Here is a 21,814-nt window from a genome sequence, read left to right as displayed (position 1 = left end):
CTGCTCTTTTTCACCCAAATGACCGCCGTCACCCTTTCTCCCCCGCAAGCAGTGAAGTTCACACCTCCCTCCCGGCTGGAGACAGGCATTGTTCAAATGGGTCATTTGCATTTCACCTACTTCCACATGTAGGCAAACTTACATTACGAATGTACTCACAACATCAACATGTAGACATAGGCCCTCATTTATTAATTCAGTGTAAAATCTGCCCCAAATTCGAGTGCAGGTTTCGTAGTACACCCACGTCGCCACGGCATTTATAAAGTGATCGCAAACAGCTGATCCTTCCTTAATTTCGCTCCGACGTTAATAAATGTGACGGCTGAAATCTATCTGGCACGCGCTCGTTTTTGCGACAAGAACTGCAATACGACCTGGAAACCATGGTTACAGGAAAAAAACTTTCCATCGCTTGACTTGCTGCCTCAGCTCTCTCATACACACAAAGACGCACACGCAACTTGTTGTATCTTAAATAAATAAACCTGCATGAATTAAATAAAGATGTAGGCCTACCCTGTTTCTCCTCTCGCTTCGCTTCCCTTGCTGCCCGCCTCACCCCCCCCCCCCCGCACACACGCACGCTCATATCGCAATTTGCAAGCAACTGTCACTGTGTGTTGTTATTGTATATTAAATTATTAAAGTATTTTTTATTTAATATACAACAAGATATTAGTGAACGAAAACCTGAACCTGTGAACCATGAATTAAATAACAAATAGGCACACACACTGCTGTTTTGCATATTGCTCCTCCTGTCCTGTCTGTCTGTCTGTCCGTGACACCGTGACCAACTGACCATGCACGTTCGACAGTCTATTTAGATTGCCTTGCAGTCGCTATATTTTGGTGTACGCAAGGTTGATAAATGAGGGCCTAAATGTTGTTTTAGAGGTTATATTTGTTATATGTTAATAACAATGTCTGGTGGTGATGATAAAAATAAATAAATTATCCTGATGGTTTTGGAACTTCGGAGGGCATGCTGAAACCGGCATTATAGCCTGCTGCTGTGGATTGTTCCACAGCCTATTCTGGCATATAAATATCGCCAGCTCTTTGTCAGTAAAAAGATAACAGTTCTGTCCGTCCTTCTTTGTCTGTAAACGTTTCTCCAAGCGACCAGGGGAACTGATCTCCACACACGCACGGCTTTCCTTTTTTTCTCTCTCTCCCTCTCAGAGAGACATGTAAATGTTCATGAATTCAAGTAACTGACGGCGAGGTATGCGGAAGTGCATTTTAGATAACGCTGTAGCACTATTTGTGGCGGTGATGCGTCACATGACTTGACCTATCCTATGGTATGGTATATAAACCTGCTGCGGCTGAGATGTGGACCTCTGGAGCTGGCAGAATCTATCAAATATATATGAATTACATCGATGCGCCCGGCCCTTTACCCAGACACGTGTAGCCTATAATGTTTCCCCCATGACAGTATATAACTCTAATGCCGTATTTCGTCTGACTCTGAGCAATGCGCTTGCATGGCTCTGGCTGTTACAATAACGTGTGGTATTTTATTGGCTCAATACAAAGTCGGACAGTGTTTTATCCGCTCCCAAACTGTGTTGGACGCACCTGAACCCGTTACCTCCTGACCGAGCTGAAGCACCCCAACGCCCAGTATTGCATTTGTTATTTGGTCTAAAATGATGTGTATATATATATATATATATATAATCCGTTAATCACACAATCAAAGACCAAATAATTTGCAGGCAGTTGGCGATAATTACCTTGCGCTGCGCAAGGGTATTCAATATAGCGCTCACACCGTCACTATAATTATAGTCTGGTGAACTGAAATGAAAAAGGAAAAAAACTGTCGAGTTGAAACCGCTGCCTTGAAGTAGTTGGCATGTGACATTTAGATGAAGAGCATTAGAAGAGATGCAGGGAGAGAGTGGCCAATGGAATTGCCCGAAAAACACGGTCATCTTGACCCTTATCCGTCAGAGTAGTAGGTTAATTTAGTTCAGACATGCTGCTAGTGTTAAAACGTGCCTGAAAATCCACCTTTCAGCAAGCCCAAGGGAGAGGAAATGATCACCCCCCACCGCTTTCCCCCTCATTGTATAGTGTTTTTATTTTTACTGTGTAGTTCTGTTTTTTGTTGTTTTTTTTACCCATGATATTGAATCGTGTTGATATCGTTTGTCATCTCTATGAATTGATTGCATAGGGCCTGAATGGAAACAAGGCCACAAGGACACAGATACACGATGTGCTTTATCGCGATCGCTAAATATACACTGTATTGCATCTCTAGGGATTTTATTTGTATTTGTTTAAGCTAAATTTATCGAGGATTTATTCAATAGTGTGTTGACTTTCCTCTTGATGAGAGAAAGTCAACTCTCCCCTCAAGGATGGATGAAGCTTATCTTAGCTTATCACAAAGCCGGTTGGTTTGTTCAGTGGTTTTCAAAACCTTTTCAGGCCATGAGTGACCCCCCCCCCCAAAAAAAAATAATTATGTTTGAACTGGGGACCCCCACCCTGACCAGAACTTGGAATTTGGTTTGAAATCGGTTCGACAGGTAAATATTGTTAAAATAGCAGATGGCCCAGGCCGTAGCGTAACGGTCTGGGCACCGGACTGGTGATCCAGTCGCGGTGTGCCGCGGGTTCGACTCCCGAACCCGACGCGGCCTTTACCGCATGTCATCCCCCCCATCTCTCTCCCGTTTCCTGTCAGCCTACTATCTGTCCCTTAAAAAATCAATAAAAAAAAGGCGTAAGCCGCAAAAGAAATATCTTAAAAAAAAAAAAAAAAGTTTGTTCATTAAGGTATGAAAACGTCCTAAAAATGGTCACTTCACTGTCATCTGGGGACCCCCCACCCAAAATCATGTGGGGGGCCCCCCTGCGGGGTCCTCGAAACACAGGTTGAGAACCAGTTGGTGGTGGAGTGGGGAAGGCTGACCTGGGATTGGCTGTCTCGCTGGCGTGCTGAAATGCTTGGTGGTCACAGTGAAGTACAAACACTATGGGAGCCAGCAGCTCATGCATTCCCTATGGAGAGAGACAGACAGACAGACGAGGAGAAAATGAGAAATCGAAATGCTGATGACGGGAGACAGAGCGCTGTTGATTTCGTCGACTCATACTATGATAAAAAAATGTTCGTCGACTACTAGCCCGGCAGATGGGGTGGACGGGTGGGAAATTTGGTATGTAGTATTTTTTATTGGCCTAAAATATTGTCTACATTCATGATTCTGAATCCATTCTTTTTATTTGTAACCTTTATTTACCCAGGGTAGTAGCTGAGCACAAGTGCCCTGCACATAGAAACACACACACACATTAAAACCTGGGAGCCGACCAGTACAACCACAGTCTTGTACTAAGCAGCTCCAGGGGGAGCAGTTGGGGGTTCAGTGCCTTGCTCAAGGGCACTCCTCTAACCCTTAGAGCCACCGCTGCCCATTTCAAGCATTCGTTTTGCACAAAAAACACTCCTGATGAAATCAGCACAAAATGTGATGAGATCAGCACATTTGGGTGGCTGTGTCTGTTTTTAGCCCAAGGAGTGTATTTTGTACAAAACTAATGCTTGGAATGTATTCAGAATCATGAAAACCCCCTAGTTTGACATGTCACATGTTACTTAAAGCATAAGGGAAGTTTGGCATTTTTGCCTGCCATAGGATGTTAATGATAGGGTAACAAGAACCCCCTATATAAAAAAAAATATTGCCGGTCAGCAAGTGGATTCATGAATGTATGTATATATTTTAGGCCAATAAAAAAGACTATATACCAAATTTCCCACTATAAACAAAACTGAGACTAAATATATTGACAATTTCGTTAAATAAAAACTAGACTAAAATATTAGGAAGGGACTAGTGGACAAGAGATCCAGTACAAGTCATTTTACACTTTGAAAATAGCCGATCTGCTCACAACGCGTTGCAGTGCTACTTAAAGGAAAATTTGAAAAGTTTGCCTATGTTTTTAATGGTACCCCAACTTTCAACACCTGAATTTACCATGATCCACAATTTTTCAATACAACACTTTTTAATGTTATTTGGATGACCACAAGGATCATAAATTAAAAAAAAACCTTGAATGACTACTATTGCAATTTATTTTGGGTCACGCTCCTTTTTAGCTTAGATCGACTGGCCTATGAAGACGAAGCAAGGGGGAAGGTGAGAAAGACAAAACATATGGTCCAGCATGGTCAGTTGTGTATTTAATAGTGATGTACGAGCTCTATAATCCTCCATGACAGCATCCATTTAGACCCCTCTCAGCCACTAGCCTGCCAAGTGTCACTTCTCATTTGTAGTGTACTATAGTCACTGGACCTCTTGGATATACCCTTCCATTTTGTCCCTGGCACCTGTTAGAAGAACCATTCATAAATCAGCTTGACAAATCATTCTCTCTTCCTCAGATTGGTATTATATTCCTAATTTACATGTCACCTTTAAAGAACATGTATTTACTAGTTATTGAATTGGCTGAAAGACACATTTCTACCTAATATAAATAAATGATTTACATAAAAAAAACGTAAATCAGTAAAAAGGAAATCCACAGAAAATGTGATGCAAATAATGACTTCATAATGTAAGGACAGTTTGGGATTTTGTGTGAGTGTGAGTGAGAGTGAGAGTGAGAGTGAGAGTGAGAGTGAGAGAGAGAGAGAGAGAGACAGGCACAGACAAATAGAGAAAAGGAGAGACAGCGACATCTGTTGCGACAAAAGAAGGTTAGCCAATGGAATACAACCACCCTAAGGACTACTATCTGTACCAAGTAGACCCACATGTAAACAGAGCTGCAACCTTTAAACGCATCTTAAATGCAAGTTTTTTGCAAAAAATGCTATTGTCCCAAAATGACTGCAAAAAAATGCTGCTTGTTTCAAAAAAAGCTTTAGAACCTGTATAACTGTTTAAAAAATGCTGTACCCCCTCCCAACCGTATATACTTTCCCCATTTTCAACTGTTTTTATTGTATTTTGACACTCGCTTTGGCAATGTAAACGTACGTTTTCTAATGCCAATAAAGCTCCTTTGAATTGAATTGAATTGATCATGCTAGAATGACAGGGGGAGACACTGAGAAGGCAATACGGACGGACGGACAGGGAGGGTTTGCCTGAAGCCGCTATGGTGGCTGATGATGGTGATTATGATGACGGTGATGATACCTGTTTATACAGCAGCTGTTCATTCTCTCTGGCGTAGCAGAACAGGATGTCTGTCAACTTGGTCCTCACGTCCTCCTCCTGGAAGTAACGCATCTCTGGGAACCTAGACGCACACGCACGCACATTATGAGAGGATGGATAGAGAAAGATGGATGGGGGGAATTACATTTGCATTCATCAATAGTAGGCCGGGGGTTGGCTTGAAGGGATAGTTCAGATGTTAGTTTTTTTTATAACTTTATTTATAGGATTTTCAATTTTTGTAGACAAACAACCCCACATATACCCCACCCTCCCCGGTTCCATCACAAAAGACAACAACAGCAAAAAAAAGCAACAATAAAATAAAATAAAAAGGTAGTAAAGGATATAAATAATAAATGGATAAAATAAATACAATGAAATTTGCCTTTTACTAGATTAAGGGGCTACACATTGAACCAAATTACATGTAGGAAAACACTTAGGACACATCATCAAAAGACAGTGAAAGGGTGAATTCAAGGAAAGGGGACCAAGCCTAATATAGTGGTTGCGACTGTATTAATTGATTGCCCGAGTCCCGTGTGTGGGAGTTCTGCTCTGGTTTTGGTCAATATTAAGTAGTTCCGGTCATTTTGTGGGGGGCACACTGGGGCCACGCAGTAAAAGTAAATTAATCCACAAAACGAACGTAATTTGTATTGTTGACCTATTTCTAAAATATTAGCGCGACTTTCGTTCAACTTTGACCCCTCTATCACATGGAACAATTTTTTGGGCGTAGTGATATGGACACAAAAAACATAGTTCCGTGTGATAGAGGGGTAAAAAAAATAACGAAAGTTGGACTAATATTTTAGAAATAGGTCAACAATACAAATAACGTTAGTTTTGTGGATTCATTTATCTTTACTGCGTGGCCCCTGTGCCCTCCACAAAATGACCGGAACTACTTGATATTTCACCAAAACCAGAGCAGAACTCCCACCGCGGAACTATCCCTATGATGTTGATACTCACGTTCGCATCACATCCTGTTTGATCATGCTCCTTAGCTCTTTGTCCTGGAAGAACTTGTTCCACAGACTCTGGGTGAAAAGGAGACAGACAGAGAGGGGTTATGGACAGAGGCATGACAAGAACCAGACTGGAGGAACACCTCTTATCTGGCACCAAAACCAGATAAGAGGGACCCTAAACCAGGGCAGAAACGTGAGGACTGTTTTCACAAGCATACTGTACACAGATACCATGAAAACAAAACACGCCATAAAATAAAACAAACCCTGCCTGGACCAACCATCTAGTTTTCTACTAGGGCTGGGACTTGATTAAAAAAAAGAGTTCATCTAATTAATTTGAAACACTGAAATTAATCGTATTTTAATCGGATATCGATATTTGACATTAAGCTTTTTTTTGGTCAATTAAAACAGATTTTGTTATACGAGTGAATCAATTAGTGAGTTTTTTTTTAAATCTACATATCCCATCCTCTGGGCCAAGCAAAGCGGTCTCATCGACTTCCTTGTCCCATTGCATGCACCGGTATGAACGGTACGGCTGACATTCGTCCTGCGAGAAAGCTTCTGTGGTGCAAGAACTATGCACGATTAAAATGTGTTTTTTTTTTATCGCGTTTAATCGTTTCTGTAATTTATCTCAATTAGTCCCAGCCCTATGTCTCTACACCTCTCCGTTCCCGATCTATGAGCGATTACATCAGTCGTTCATTTTGACCTTGACCTTTTTCTTTTCTCAACCTAAAAAATAAATTCGCTCTGGCATTCTTGACTTGCCCTTGATAGAATTCCCCAGGACCAAGCACTGAACCTGGGGTGAAGGCCCCCCTACCCCAGTCTCTCTCTGTGGAACTCACTGCCGAGTGCCAACCCCTGTCAGACTGAGAGCAGCCCCCGCTCCCGCTTCTTTTAACCCATTTAGGCCCGACGTCGAAATTTCTAAAATGTCTTCTAAATCCTGACAGTTTTCTGTCAGGATTTGTGCCACATTTTCACGACTTTTTCAAAAATAGCAGACCTACAAGCTCGCTTGAGCTTGTAGTTCTGCTATTTTTCAATAGCTAAATTATAACAATGTTTGGGTTCCCGCCCAAAATGGGTTAAACACGGCTCACAAAACCCACCTCTTCAGTCTTGCATGCTAATCCTATTTTCTTTGTTTTACTGCAGTTCTATTATTACCCATTTCCTTTGTTTTACTGTTCTATGATTATGACTATTACTTTCTTTCAGGTTTTCAGTCCTCCTTTGTGTCCGTTGTTTATTTTGCTGCGTGTATTCGCTCTGTTTAATTTAACCTATATTTAACCAGTACAAACAAATTGAGACAAAGTCTCTTTTTCAAGTGTACATCCGAGATGATCCTTTTGAAACTTCTCAGTGGCGCACACACACACACACACACACACACACACACACACACACACACACACACGTGGGGAGTGACACGCGGCAAAGGCCGCCGGAGCTCGGGAGTCGAACCCGCGGCACATAGTCCGGCTTGGCTTGGCAGCCTAGGTGCCCAGACGGTTGAGCTAACCGGGGCTTGGTGCATTTTTATCGGTTGAAAGGCAAGGTTGGAGGTTGGAGGAAATGGCCAATATAAACATTTGAAACCAGCAGGAAACGGCGAGAGCTTAACGCAGCTGAAACAGCGGCGTCGCAGTCAGATGCACACAAACTCACTCACCCCTTCATCTTGGGAGAGTGGGTTGTTGACAACCAGGTCCTGCTGACCTGCAGCCTTGCGAGGGTTTGTGATGTGCTGCGAAAAAATGTAAACAAATCACTAAACAATAATGCAGCCGTCACTCTCTCTACCACGGGTCACTTGATGTCTCAACGCTTAATGTTTTATGCAAAGCACACTTTGAACTGCCGTGTTGTTGAAATGATGTGCTATACATATAAAATAGCCTTACAGCAGATTTACTTTACCCAGTACAACCATTATCATCGTGTGAATTTAACTCGGAAGATTGTAACCAAATGGACCCAGAGGGAGCATTTGGTCCTTTTATCTCTTGAGATAAAATTAACAAACACTGGGATTGTATTAGTGTAGCAGAACGCGAGGGGTTAGCTTTTAGTAAAAATGTGCTGCAGCAGCAACAACAACAACAGGCTAACTCACGGTCTCTTTAATCTTCTCGTAATGAGAGCGCAGCTCCTTGGTCTTATTGATCCACTGACTCTTGTCCTCTGGGAGAACTTCCAAGTAGAGCTAGAGTTAGAAAAACACACAAAAAACACAGCACTGGATAAGAGGAAAAAAACCACAGACACTTTGCCTTTTTTTAGGGGTCCTTCAGGGGTGGGCAATTTTGATGATGGCCACAAAAGTTCCACAATCACTCCAGAGGCCCGATACCCCTTTTTTTCATAATTAATGCCCTACTTCTATTCTCGCAACAAACCAACAAAGAAAAATAGCCAGTCTAGTGAGTCTACAAGCTCAACACGTTTTGAGCTTGTAGACCTGCTATTTTGAATTTCAATCCTTAATTCTTCTTTTGCTATTTTTTTTTCTTTAATTGGAATCCTGCAAAAATGTAAAAAAAATAATAATAATAATAATAATAATAACTTCTTTACTGCCATCTGGTATTCAAAAACGTTGACTGCTTCTCTGGTTCACTCCAATGCTACGTTAAACAGGAAGGTGGGGGCTTCCGGAAGTAGAACGACACCACACAACACAGCCCACAGCCTCAGCTAGCAGAACAACCAGCTACATTTTCTCAGTGATGCGATACAAAATCTTCGGGTGCGCGCCGGCTCACCATGGACAGCTCTCTAACCTTTGGAGACACGGCGCTTTGAAAACCGGGTTATAATGGAGGCTCAACGGAGCTGGATTAAAGAGAATACATCGCTGCTGGTGAAGGAGGAGGGCTATACTACCCGGAGCAATGCTAAAAGGGTAAACAGTGTGCGGAGCTTCCCTTTATTTTTTCTTAATTGGAATTCTGAAAAGTAACATTTCTATTACATTTCAAATGCATTTTGTTTCATTTATGTTAATCTTATGAATTTAAATACAATTGGAATTGTAACAGCTGAAATAAATAATATATCAGTATTGCGATATTAACCTGCGGGCCGCATTGAGTGAAGGTGGGGGCCGCATGAGATCGAGCCTGCAATGGACATGTATCGGCGGTGGACAGGACAGCGCAACATTCAAGGTCTCCCTCTCTCCTAATTATCCACGAATCTCTGGGATTCTAATTCCTAAAGTCCTTCGTATAGATGCCTCCTTCCAATAAAAGCCTGGTACCCGCTACAGTTGAAACAAATACAAGCCCGGGTCACTATTAGAGGATTTACGGTATACATTAAGTTGTGTCTCTACTCTACAGTCAATCACATCTTCCAAAAACAACACTAAGCCAAACACCCACAGAGCGGCAGTGGAAGATTAACATGCGATCGTGGCTGTGCAATGAAAACATCAGAACGTTGACCAAACATTATGTTTAAACTGCAACCCGGCGAACAAAATGCTGGGATATCTGGGGGCCAGCATTATTGCTTATACAGTTATGATACAGCACAAAACGGTTTCATGACTGTTACATCACTTTCCAAACTACAGGTGGTCACAGTGGTGGACAACAGGAGAGAGTGTGTGTGTGTGTGTGTGTGTGTGTGTGTGTGTATATGTGTGTGTGTGTGTGTGTGTGTGTGTGTGTGTGTGTGTGCTCGTCAATCTACCATTATGAGAAGGAGAAACCCAAAGCCCTTCTAATCAAACCTGATAAAAAAAAAAGACGTCAGATCTGTTTGACAAGTTACTGTACCTTCCAGCACACACTGCGGAAGCGGCTGCTCCTTAATCGACCGTTGATGCCTGCCTGCCGGATGTGGGCCAGGTAATTACTGTGGAGGAACAAGTCGTCCCATTCTTTCCTGCCAGAGACCAAGAGGGGTGAAGAAACGTGAGAATATAGCAGGAGATAAGTGCGGAGGGCAGGCGGGGCAGAGAGAAGAGAAGAAAGCGATCCCAGTCTGACTTGAATGACTTCTGCCTCTCATGTCATCCAGTCAATTAGAATGAAGCTCTTACCTATAGGACAGGAAAGTGGACTCCGACTGGGAGTAAGTGGTGCTGTCAAGAGAGCCTCCTCCTGTAAAACACACAATACGTATTAATGAACAAGTATGAATGCCTGCAATGGTACGGTGACTGGTCCATAACCTGGCATAGCGTTATCTCATGGCCTGCTGTGACTGGCTACTAGTACCAGATCAAAGTCTGGAGGGATGATTGTGACAATTAGAATGTTAGATTGTGACAGCTACATCATTTTCTTTTTTTACGTACTTGAGATATTTGAGAATTTTTACTTTTATTGGTCGTTGTTCCCATCATTGGATAATCTATGATTGATCTATTGGTATTTTTTAGGTGTCTCTCATTCCCGACTTGTAGTGTCAGTGTGGAGGGCACAGATAGAGAGAGAGAGAGAGAGAGGTAGTGTCAGTGTGGAGGGCACAGATAGAGAGAGAGAGAGAGAGAAAGAGAAAGTCACGACAGAACGTGGAAGCTCCATGTCCGTTGCTGTAGCGTGTGTGTAAGTCTAATTTGGCCTGCAGGTGAGCATACACTCTACTCCAAGAGCCGTCTGTCAACATTAGCTACAGGAGTGGATCGGTCTGCTGGGACACTCGGCATGAATATTCATCAGCTCAACAACACACACACACACACACACACACATGCACGCGCGCACACACACAAACACACACACACACACACACGCCTGCAGCCCTCATCACCAGATGCATTCAAGATTTGCGCTTCATAGTCTTCTCGATTTTACGCTCTCTCTCTTCCGTCTCACTCTCTCATACTACCTAGCCTGTTCTCCCTGTTCTCGTTGACACTCCCTCTTTTCTGCCAGTCATTATTACACTAACTAAGAGGCGTGCGCCACGCCATTCAGTGCCACAATAACAATTAAAGTGGACCCATCATCACAACACTAGTAACTATATATAATGTTGCTCCTGCGAAATGATCCAATGATTGACTGACAAGCCTCTTGAATCAAGAACTATCTAACTATAGTGGTTAAAGAAAGCAATATACGTCAGCCAATGTAAGACTTTGTAACAACTCTCTCAACACTTACATGACATTCGTACTGCCGGTTACACTGACTGGTGGTGGCAGGTCAACACTTTAAATTATTTCCATAGCTAGCGCTAGCGGCAGAGAGTTTTTTGAGTCTCTTAAATTTGTAGTATCTGCTCTGAACAATGTATGCTGCTCGGTCCGGGTGTGGTACAGTATAACTGTAATACAGTCATCCGAAGTACTTTCACGACGGCGGTACGGTATACGATTTAATGGTCAATCCACTTGATGATAGCCACAAATGTTTGGTCAATTAAGTGCACAAAGTAGTATTATTTTGCACCGGGCGGCGGGCACTATTCTCTTGAATAGTTGATTTAGTTTTAGTCACATTTTCGTGACCTGGAAATTGTTTGTGTTAGTCTAGTCGCGCTGCGACGCATTGTGAGCTTGTAGATCTGCTATTTTCAGCATGCAGCCAAGTGTAAATGTGTCTTTTACTTCTGGATCTCTTGTCCACTAGTCCCTTCCTAACATTTTAGTCTAGTTTTTATTTGTTGACGAAATTGTCAATATATTTAGTCTTAGTTTTAGTCGTCATAGTTTAGTTTTCGTCAGTGAAAAAAAAGGTAGTGGACAAACATTGTTTTGTCATAGTAATAGTCAAGTGACAATTGACTTTTAATTTGAATTTTAATTAGACAGAATTACATATTACAGCCATCCAATATGGCGCCTCTTTACAAAGGCAGTCAATGGCAATTGGCCGTCTGTTTGTTTGTCTGTACACCGTTATTACTACTGACTCAGAGAAGTGTTTCTAAATAGGGAAGAGAGAGATTGCATTTCAAAGGACAGTTCTGTTTCCATAGCAGATCACACAATGCATTATTGACTTAGAACAGAGATATAATCGAATGGGCAAATACAAAATGGTTCTTCCGTTCCTGGTGCGGTATTATCCGTCAAGTTGTCTGGATGAAAAAAACAGACACCCAGTATTAGCTCAATGCGTTTGCAGCTAGCCTCGCATGTTATTCCTTTTGATATTTTACACATTCTGTATTCTTACACAATTCTTTACCATTTTGAGTTGCAGTTTATAGACTGTCAGTGAGAAGACCCCTCCAGGCTTTTTGTGTTATCTTTTTGGCATTTCTTACTGTACTGCTGTACTGTTTCAAACTACAATTAACAAATTTAGGGCAACACAAAGAGACACTGCGCAACAAATAAATGTGCAGACAAGTACAGTACATGTATTCATCATAATAATGCTATTTGTGATGCCATGTATACTGAATTCAATAGATATTGCCGCAACTGATTTGGTGCGGGATGTGTGGATTTGGTCGGTTCAAGTTAATTATATATAGTTATTATACAGTCTGGAAGCACAAAACTTTTTCTGTGCTCTTTTTTTCCATACTTATACAGACCTGGAAATGACTGAAATCCAATTACATACTTTTCCCATATTTGTGTAGGAACCCTGATTACACTGATCCATTAAGGCCTGTTTCTAATTCCTGTACATCTATATTGTCCAATAAACTAATTATTTGATTCTGCAGGTGTGTGTAGGGGGATTCTGCAGGTGTGTGTAGGGGGATTCTGCAGGTGTGTGTAGGGGGATTCAGCAGTTGTGTGTAGGGGGATTCTGCAGTTGTGTGTAGGGAGAATGAACGTACGGCTGCGATTCTTGTTCAAGTTGTGGAGCGGGTCGAAGCCCACGTCTTGCTGCTCGTCCGACAGGAGCGGGTGGCGGGTCTCGAAGTTTGGGTGCTGCATGACCGCGACCCCGGGCCAAACCTGGTGCGACACGAGGAGGGACAGAAAAGATAAAACACATGGAATAAAGCAAAAATAGAAGACTGAAAATGTAATGTCGTCGTCTTAGGCCGACCAGCTGGAAAACAATCATGACATTTCTGAGACCAGTCGTGTTTCTGGAAGATGCTTCTAAACTTGTATTCTATTCCTAGGTTTGATCACTTCAAATACGCTTTCATCTTAAAATGATTAACCCAGTTTGGGGCGGGAACCCCTTTTGGTGTTAGCATTATGTTATGCTTATGTAGGTCTGCTATTTTAGAAAAATCGAAGAACCACTTGACATAGAAGCTTTTTCAGAAAACTGTCAGGATGTGGAAGACATTTTTAGAATCTGATCTCAGGTCAAAATGGGTTAATGACTATTTTCAGTGCGCATCGTGCTTTCACAGAAGACACAATGGAATTCTATGGAAACCAAATGACTGAAATCAGTCGTGGCGACAGGGAACTTTAATCTGTGTAAACAAACTAGAAACACTTAATAAGAATTCTCAGGTAGCACCTCCAGGTGTTGTCCACAAAACCTTCAACCTAGCCTTCCTATTTTTGGGCAAACAATGGAAAATATATAAATGTTTGCGCCGTCTTGTCTAATTATTTTAACCGTGTCCATGGACATGACGATGAATGCAGCCTAACAATTATGGTTTCCTTATGAAAACTACAGTGCATAACTAATACATAGACAAGTATTCGTCATAATGTTATTTGTGATGCTATGTATATATGCAATTCATAGATATTTTCTTTCAAATGATCTGGTGGGGGATGTGTGGACTTTTGGTTACGTTATTATTAGTCAATAGTCTGTAAACATAATAGTTTTTCTACACTCTGTTTTTCCATACTTCTCCAGACCTGGAAATGACTAAAATCCAATTCCATACTTTTCCATACTGCTTTTCCTTCTTAGTACTTACCGTCACAGCCTGATGTTTCTTCTCAGCCAAAACTCGTGGAAGATGGGGTTTAGTCTGTAGAGGAGAGAAAACAAAACAAAACAAAAAATCTGAATGAGGAACATGAACACAAATGAGAACGTTGTGTTCTTCCTTGTGCAGTGTAAATCGGTCTGTGTATTGATGCTGTGGGATTACAGCCATTACGAATGAGAACAAACACAAAAGACAAAAGTAGGAGGTGCAAATAGATTAGCAACTTACAAGCTGACGTTCTAAATATAGCATGGTGCAAGTACACTGTACGGTAGTATTACTAAACCTAAAATAATGGCATGATTGATTATTAATACAGACAAAACATTATGACCCCATTTAGCAGCCTCTTAGAGGTCAGGCTACAAGTTTCATCAGAATCTTCCGTCTCCCACATTTTAATCGTATATGCACGAGATCACAAGACCGTCATTCAATACAGTCAGTGGCTTCGCAGTTCTCGGAAGACCATAGATATCTTGTGCCTGGGAGTTCGGACGGTCTTGACGCGTCTTCTGCTGTGGGCTGAGAAGACCAATACGTGAGAGGCAAGACTGGTGTTAGCATCATGTCGTGCTTTAGCTATTTTTGAAAAATCGAAGAACGACTGACATAGACATAGCTTTTTCAGAAAACTGTCAGGATGTAGAAGACATTTTTAGAATCTGATCTCAGGTCAGAATGGGCTAAGCTTCATGGAGTCGCGCCAGGGTGGTTTCATATGTGAGCGACCCGCTTGCAGAGTGACCTGCTGCCGACGAAGGCATTCCTGTGCTGCGCCGTCTTCCCACGTGACACACAGGACTGACCCGAGATCAGATTCTAAAAACGTCTTCTACATCCTGACACTTTTCTGAAAAAGCCATGTTTCTATGTCAGTCGTTCTTCTTGTAGATCTGCTTTTTTTCAAGAGCTAAAGCATAGCATAATGCTAACACCGAAAAGGGGTTCCCGCCCCAAAATGGGTTAAATGACTTGAGGTCTTGTCTGCAGACGTCCTTGTAGCGTAGCTGAGAGGGCATCCAATCTCGTCTTTTTGCCAGATGATAGTTGTGCATAGAGGATGTCTTTTGGGATGTGACCATCGTCCGTCCAGCTGTCGGACATGACCCAGCCAGCGGAGACGTCTCTGCCTCAGGAGAGAGAGTACATGCTGGGAAGCTGTGCTCTCTCCAGGACTGCTGTATGTACGGGTGACCATATCCCTCCAGGTGATGCCTACGCCTAAGGCCTCTAGAGGTCAAGCTACACGTTTCATCAGAATCGTTTTAATCTTATGCACAAGCAAAATGTTTGGAGTACCAATACAGTACAGCTGTTAGGTAACAGGTCACACACTATTCAAATAGTCACACTATATATATAACACACTGCTAAAATGACAATACACACACACACAATGCTGATAATAACGCCACAAGTCAGGCAGCCGGGAGGAAACGCAAAAGAACACCGTCTTGCCAGGTAAAACCGCTGGCCAACTTCTCTATGCCTGCCTTGGAAAAATCGGTCATTGTGATTGACAAAGCTAATACACTTTTCCCCAGCAAACGCTCGGCATGCGTCGCAATCTAGGTTAACCAATACAGCGTTTGTCTCCCATCCCATTCTTTATCCAGGCTTGGGCTCATTCCATGTGGTTCTTCTGAATGCAGTTAGACTAATACACAAGGCCTCGCAGAATAGCGCAGCACGCTTCCACTCAGCATTATGCACCCCTCCTCCTCCTCCTCCACCCCCAAGTTTATTAATTATGAAAATAACACAACAAAGGCATCTCTTAAACCTATTAGCCGTACTAACGTAGCACCGCTCGATAAATCAGCCATGCACACAACACGCGCCACGAAAACGGAAATAATTTTATATGCATAATGTATGGGCCTGTTTTCATAGGGAACATAAGTTCCTCTCCAAGACCTACGTATGCGTTCCTTTAAGTCTTTGGGCTTTTGAGCGAGGCTACTTTAAAAACATTATCCCCTTAAATAACTATGCGTAATCTTTAATTACTGTATATGAATGAATGGCGGTGGGGGCCTGCAAGTAGATAGGCTCAATAATGCCTCAATGATGGCTTTGCTTTCTTGTTGCTCATTTCCTGTGAAGCTACAGCTGTATGCTGAAGTTTGGTCACACCTGTTCAAATACATTTGACAACTTCTGCAAGATAATTAACTTAACCCATTCTTAACGGGAACCCATTTTGGTGTTAGCATCATGTTATGCTTTAGCTAAAATATCAGATCTACAAGCTCATAGCGCGCGCTACGAGCTTGTAGGTCTGCTATTTTTGAAGAATCGAAGAACGACTGACATTTTTAGAATCTGATCTCAGGTCAGAATGGGTTAATCAGACCAGTGTGTGTCCAGTGGAAACCTCGTATGAATCTGATCTCAGGTCTCACAACTTGATTGAGCTGGTAACGGACAATCTATAAACGCACCATGTCTCCGACGTACATCTGTACGTACGTCTGTATTAATCCCCGTAACACAAGAACTATTCGCCCCGCCGACTTAGAATTCGACACACACGTTCCACACCACCACAGGGACTGCACTGCAGTGCCCGGCCTGGAGTCGGGCACTGCAGTGCATGCCTGACAAAGAACTCCATATATGGGCATAAAAGGGACACAGACATTCTGTAACAACTGGGTGGGGCATGCATTTCCAACTTGCATCGTTCATGCATTCATGCATCGTTTGATTATGTTCAAGGTAGGTGAAAGACATGGCACTGTGCTCAATTCTTAAATTAAGTTAGACCACAATGCAATTTTAGATCATCATCTCACACTAGGAGCACTCATCGCTGTGCATTTTTATCTTTAAGTTCCAGCAGACTGCGAACACTGAGTTCCATTCAACACAATAGGAAAGGTCATTCTGACCAGCTTAAGGAGGGTTACCCTCCCAAATCACTCACTACCAGTTATAAAGAGGAATGTCCCAGGACCGTGCACATGGTGTGCAAGGGAATGATGCAGTCTGTGCTGTATAAGACCAGGGCCGGACCATAGTCAGTCTGTGCTGTATAAGACCAGGGCCGGACCATAGTCCGGCAGCCAAGGGAATGATGCAGTCTGTGCTGTATAAGACCAGGGCCGGACCATAGTCAGGGAATGATGCAGTCTGTGCTGTATAAGACCAGGGCCGGACCATAGTCAGGGAATGATGCAGTCTGTGCTGTATAAGACCAGGGCCGGACCATAGTCCAAGGGAATGATGCAGTCTGTGCTGTATAAGACCAGGGCCGGACCATAGTCCAAGGGAATGATGCAGTCTGTGCTGTATAAGACCAGGGCCGGACCATAGTCCGGCAGCCAACAGGCTTCTTTTGTTTAAAGTGGGAAGTTTGGTATATAGTTTTTTTCATTAGCCTAAAATATTATCTATATATACTTGCCCAAATGTGCACAAAGTGTGCTGGCCTCATCACATTTGTGATGACGGTTATATGGCCGTTTTTAGCCCAAGGATAGTTTTTTTGTGCAAAACTAATGCTTGGAATAGATTCAGCATTATGAAAACCCGCTAGTTTAACATTTTTTTGCCTAGTAGGTTGTTAATGGTATGGTCACATATACAGTAAACTCCTTAAAAATGTGCTCAATACCGACAGCCGGTCAGCAAGTGGATTCATGGATGTATGTATCTAGACAATATTAAAAAAATAATAATAATAACTACCGTATATACCAAGTTTCCCACTCTACACCCCCGTCTGCTGGACTATTAGCACTTTCTCGCCTGAAGCAAATCTTCCCTCAGCCTTCCGCTGCATTCATTAGTTCTGTCTGGGAACGGAGCCTCCTATAATGCTGCAACAACTCTCTCAAACTTTGCAACATAATAATCAGGGCAAATTAACTACTGCATAATGTATGTCATATTACCTGGAGACACCTCAATAATTCAAAGCATGAATCTTTCATGAAATAATCAAATCAATACATAATGAAATGCATAAATAAATCAATAGACATTACAAATGACGTTGCATCGAGCTCTCATCCATACTGTATATAGGCAAGGTACAAGTTATGTTGCTGAGATTTACCTATCAACATGCACAACTCCAGGGCAGAAATAGCCTACGTCTAGCATTTCTAGCTAATAGCTATAGCTACAGTATTATGTTATGGCTTATTAAGAAGGACCAATATAATACTTGAAGGCAGGCATACAGTACATGCAATGTACAGTATAGCCAATTTACACCAGACAGCCCAAGCACCGGCAATTGGATCTCTTCTTCCCAAAGAGACACCTCGATATGCAACAGGACATGTCACTTCCTTTAACGTAAACGTATCTGCTTAAATACAAAGTATATGCTAATGCTTGTAAGCAAGGCCCAAGTGGGCTCAAAATATTAGCATGCAGTTCTGCGTGTTGACTGGTCAGCAGGTGCACTTTTATGTCGATAAGAGATCAAATGTTGATTGTAGTCTAGTGGATACTTGTTGATTTAAGTTACGTTACAGTGTACATACAACAAAGCATCGGGTCTTGTTATGCGAAACACAGATCCCTACTTAATGTTTCATTTTGGGACTCCAAAGGGAACAGAAAGTCAGCGTCGACACAGGGGCCACAAATGGCAACAGATCAGTGGATTATACTTTGCTAAGTTTACAACGCTATGCATGTCCACTTCATCTGAGCCGTGGTGAGAGATTCTTTGATGGCAGAAGATTATTCAAGAGCTGTGGATCAGCTGAGAGTCCTGGAGGCTATCTATAAAGTTCCCTCTCAAATCACTGCAGCTGTGTAAGGAACAACTTTAGGACTCTGAAACACAGAACAGTCAGCACCACCAGGGTTGCCAAGTCTGCTTATTTTTTTCCTGAGTCGCGGGTTGTGGTTTTTTTTGGGCTCGTTTTAAAAATGTTTTGAGTAACAAAATCGGTCTGGTGACTCGATTTATTAAGCCTTGGCTAAAGTATGTGTGTGTGTGTGTGTGTGTGATAGTATAATAAATGACCAAAACAATCTTATTATAGACATAACATACATAGTATTTATAATGATAAATGTATAAAAATATATATATATATTATGATTATATGGCCATATTATTGGGCTTGCTGGCAGCTGCTTGTTTTGGCTTGGGAGAATTGGGACGCACAAACGCAGATCCGACACACCAACGGACAGACATGCGGAAACAACGGTCAGACATGCGGTCGAACATGTGCTGCTCCCGTGCTTGCTATGTTTGCCCATTCTGACCTGAGATCAGATTCTAAAAATGTCTTCTACATCCTGACAGTTTTTCATTCTGACCCGAGATCAGATTCTAAAAATGTATTCCACGTCAGTCGCTCTTCGATTTAACCCATTCTGACCTGAGATCAGATTCTAAAAATGTCTATTACATCCTGACAGTTTCATTATTAACCCATTCTGACCTGAGATCAGATTCTAAAAGTGTCTTCGATTTTTCAAAAATAGCAGACCTACAAGCTACAAGCAGATCTACAAGCTCATATCGCGCCACCGAGTGGCGCGATATGAGCTTGTAGATCTGCTATTTTTCAATAGCTAAAGCATAACATGATGCCAACACCAAAATGGGTGCCCGGTCAGAATGGGTTAAAAAAGATAGTAGACCTACAAGCTCGTAGCGCGCCACTCGGTGGCGCGCTATGAGCTTGTAGATCTGCTATTTTTCAATAGCTAAAGCACGAAATGATGCTAACACCAAAATGGGTTTCCACCCAAAATGGGTTAGGGTTTGAGCCTGAGGTAGGTTCTCGGTCTAATGACAGTCGGACCAATTAGCATGTCTAAACTAAAGCCTGTACCCCGGGGGAAAATTGGCTTATTTCTCTCACAAGAGTTGGCAACACTGGTCACTAGCACAGCACTGCAGGCTTACCATACAATAGACCTATTTCAACAGACAGAAGCAGACATTCGTCATAGATCAGCCATGGTACAAAGTAGCAGCCATATGACTTGAGACAGAGAGGGGTCAACTGCCATGAGAAAACGCATCCAATTGCTATGAATCCCATGCCTCATACAGTAGGACACTAAAAGCACAGTGGCTAAACTACTGTATGCCGAGAATAAATCCAGAATATTCAAATTATACATAATATACAAACTATTTATGGAAATCAACATTTTAGTAGGGAACAGAAACCGTAATCTATCCTAATTGAAGTACCCCGAGTGATCAGATCTCAACACTGTCTAGTTTTGGAAAAGGGAAAAAATTTAAAAACACACAAAAAAGCAGCCTGAAATCCAACAGTAGTTACTGTCGTGAAAATGACCTAACGTCATTAGCAATGACAGACAGATGTTGTTGTGTTCAATCTCAAAGGTTGCCAGATAAGAGATTGGTGCAAGATTGAAAATAAATAAACTGGAATACAATACATAACATAACCCATTATAATAAAAACTGTAATAGTGTGACTGAGTATTGTGTTCTAACTAACATGCACTTCGGATTGTTAAAGGTTTATGGGATAATCAGCCAGTGCCAATTATTATGAGATGAGTGGGTATTGGCAGAGTGAGACAGAGCAGAGAGAGAGAGAGAGAGAGAGAGAGAGAGAGAGAGAGAGAGAGAGAGACACCCCTGCTAAACAAACTCACATGCCTAGACTTCAGCACGCAATTACCGCCTAGCTGACTTCAGTCACATGACCCAGGAGGTTAATTCTATGCTCAGAACTTTAACCTGCCAAAATACTGAGAGAAGCCTGTCTCTCCACTACTGACTGCATTGCTGTCTGAACGGGTTACATATAATGCTAGTCAACAAAGTATTAGCTGCCCATAATCCAGTCAGTGTGGGTCCATTTCCTTGGATCTTTGTACAAACTTTTGTCCATCACATATGGACTAAAAACTGATTTTGCATGCACGTCCTCGTGAAAGGAAACAACTATAAGGAAATACAATAACAGGTTACTTTCCATATCCAGTAGGCCTAGATATTTAAGTGCATTAAATAGTGGTCACAATTCACAAACTGTCACATCATGAGTATTTCTCCATAGGCCAGTCACTCACCTACTACAGGTGTGTACAGTATTTGGTGGGTCTGTACACAAATGATCAGTGTTGTTAACTGTTAATCCATCCACTTTGGGCTACAAATGGTTACCAAAAGGACCCAATTAAGAGCTTCATTTGGGTCCAAACATAGTTGTGGGAATTCTCATTCTCTAGGCGGAATTTGCAACTCTAGATTTCTTTATAATGGGATGGATCTAGAGTTGCAATACCCTCCATTGACTCCCCACTCATCCAAATTGCTTTTGCGATCTGCTTGTATTAAACAACGTTAAACTCACCAACATTGCAGCTGTAGGGAAAGCTTGAAATATCCTCTTTCAATCTGCAAAGCATTTATTTCATAAAAATCCACTGTAGACATGTTATGAGCTACTTTCCGGCAAGAAATTCTGTGCAGGTGATTCTTTGTGTTGTAGTTTGGAAGCACTCGTTGAAGTCACTGAACGGTTTTGAATTTGCACATAATGCAGGAGGCAGCAGCGCGGCCCGTTAAGAAAAACGATAGCCCCACAAGTCAGAACCCAATGGTACTGAAGTTTCTGACATTTTTGGGACCCAGTAGCCATGGGGTCCTATTCCACCTCTACCCTGCCACCTGGTACGCGGACATAAATAAACATAAATACCGTGGATACGTTGTTTCTGTGCCGTTTGAGGGCTTCTGTTCGTGTGAGTTATTCTGAATGTGTGAACTATAAGTACCTATAAATACCGCTGCGAATT

The 21,814-nt window shown here is 42.1% G+C and overlaps 2 protein-coding genes across 4 annotated transcripts in view; both read right to left on the bottom strand.

Moving 5' to 3' along the window:
- LOC310867021 (cytochrome c-like) overlaps positions 1-21,814 on the bottom strand; it is a 453,272-nt gene that overhangs the window by 94,912 nt on the left and 336,546 nt on the right. The gene's annotated exons all lie outside the window — the stretch shown is intronic.
- The window catches only part of tbc1d5 (TBC1 domain family, member 5), a 45,014-nt gene that overhangs the window by 21,553 nt on the left and 1,647 nt on the right, over positions 1-21,814 (bottom strand). For all 3 annotated transcript variants that reach the window (XM_083776718.1, XM_083776719.1, XM_083776720.1), the window contains exons 2-10: positions 14,030-14,083; positions 12,965-13,085; positions 10,260-10,320; positions 9,994-10,102; positions 8,325-8,414; positions 7,881-7,955; positions 6,189-6,256; positions 5,187-5,289; positions 2,939-3,027 (exon numbers count right to left, since the gene is read on the bottom strand). In XM_083776718.1, the coding sequence (XP_083632844.1) occupies positions 2,939-3,027; positions 5,187-5,289; positions 6,189-6,256; positions 7,881-7,955; positions 8,325-8,414; positions 9,994-10,102; positions 10,260-10,320; positions 12,965-13,064 (695 nt within the window). In that variant the 5' untranslated portion in view covers positions 13,065-13,085; positions 14,030-14,083. The remainder of the gene's footprint in view (positions 1-2,938; positions 3,028-5,186; positions 5,290-6,188; positions 6,257-7,880; positions 7,956-8,324; positions 8,415-9,993; positions 10,103-10,259; positions 10,321-12,964; positions 13,086-14,029; positions 14,084-21,814) is intronic.

This window comes from Protomyctophum parallelum (genome assembly GCF_964188405.1).
Source record: "Protomyctophum parallelum genome assembly, chromosome: 1".
NCBI classification, from domain to species: domain Eukaryota; kingdom Metazoa; phylum Chordata; class Actinopteri; order Myctophiformes; family Myctophidae; genus Protomyctophum; species Protomyctophum parallelum.
Note: the sequence above shows the minus strand (reverse complement) of the source record. Positions and strands in the feature narration are given on the sequence as shown.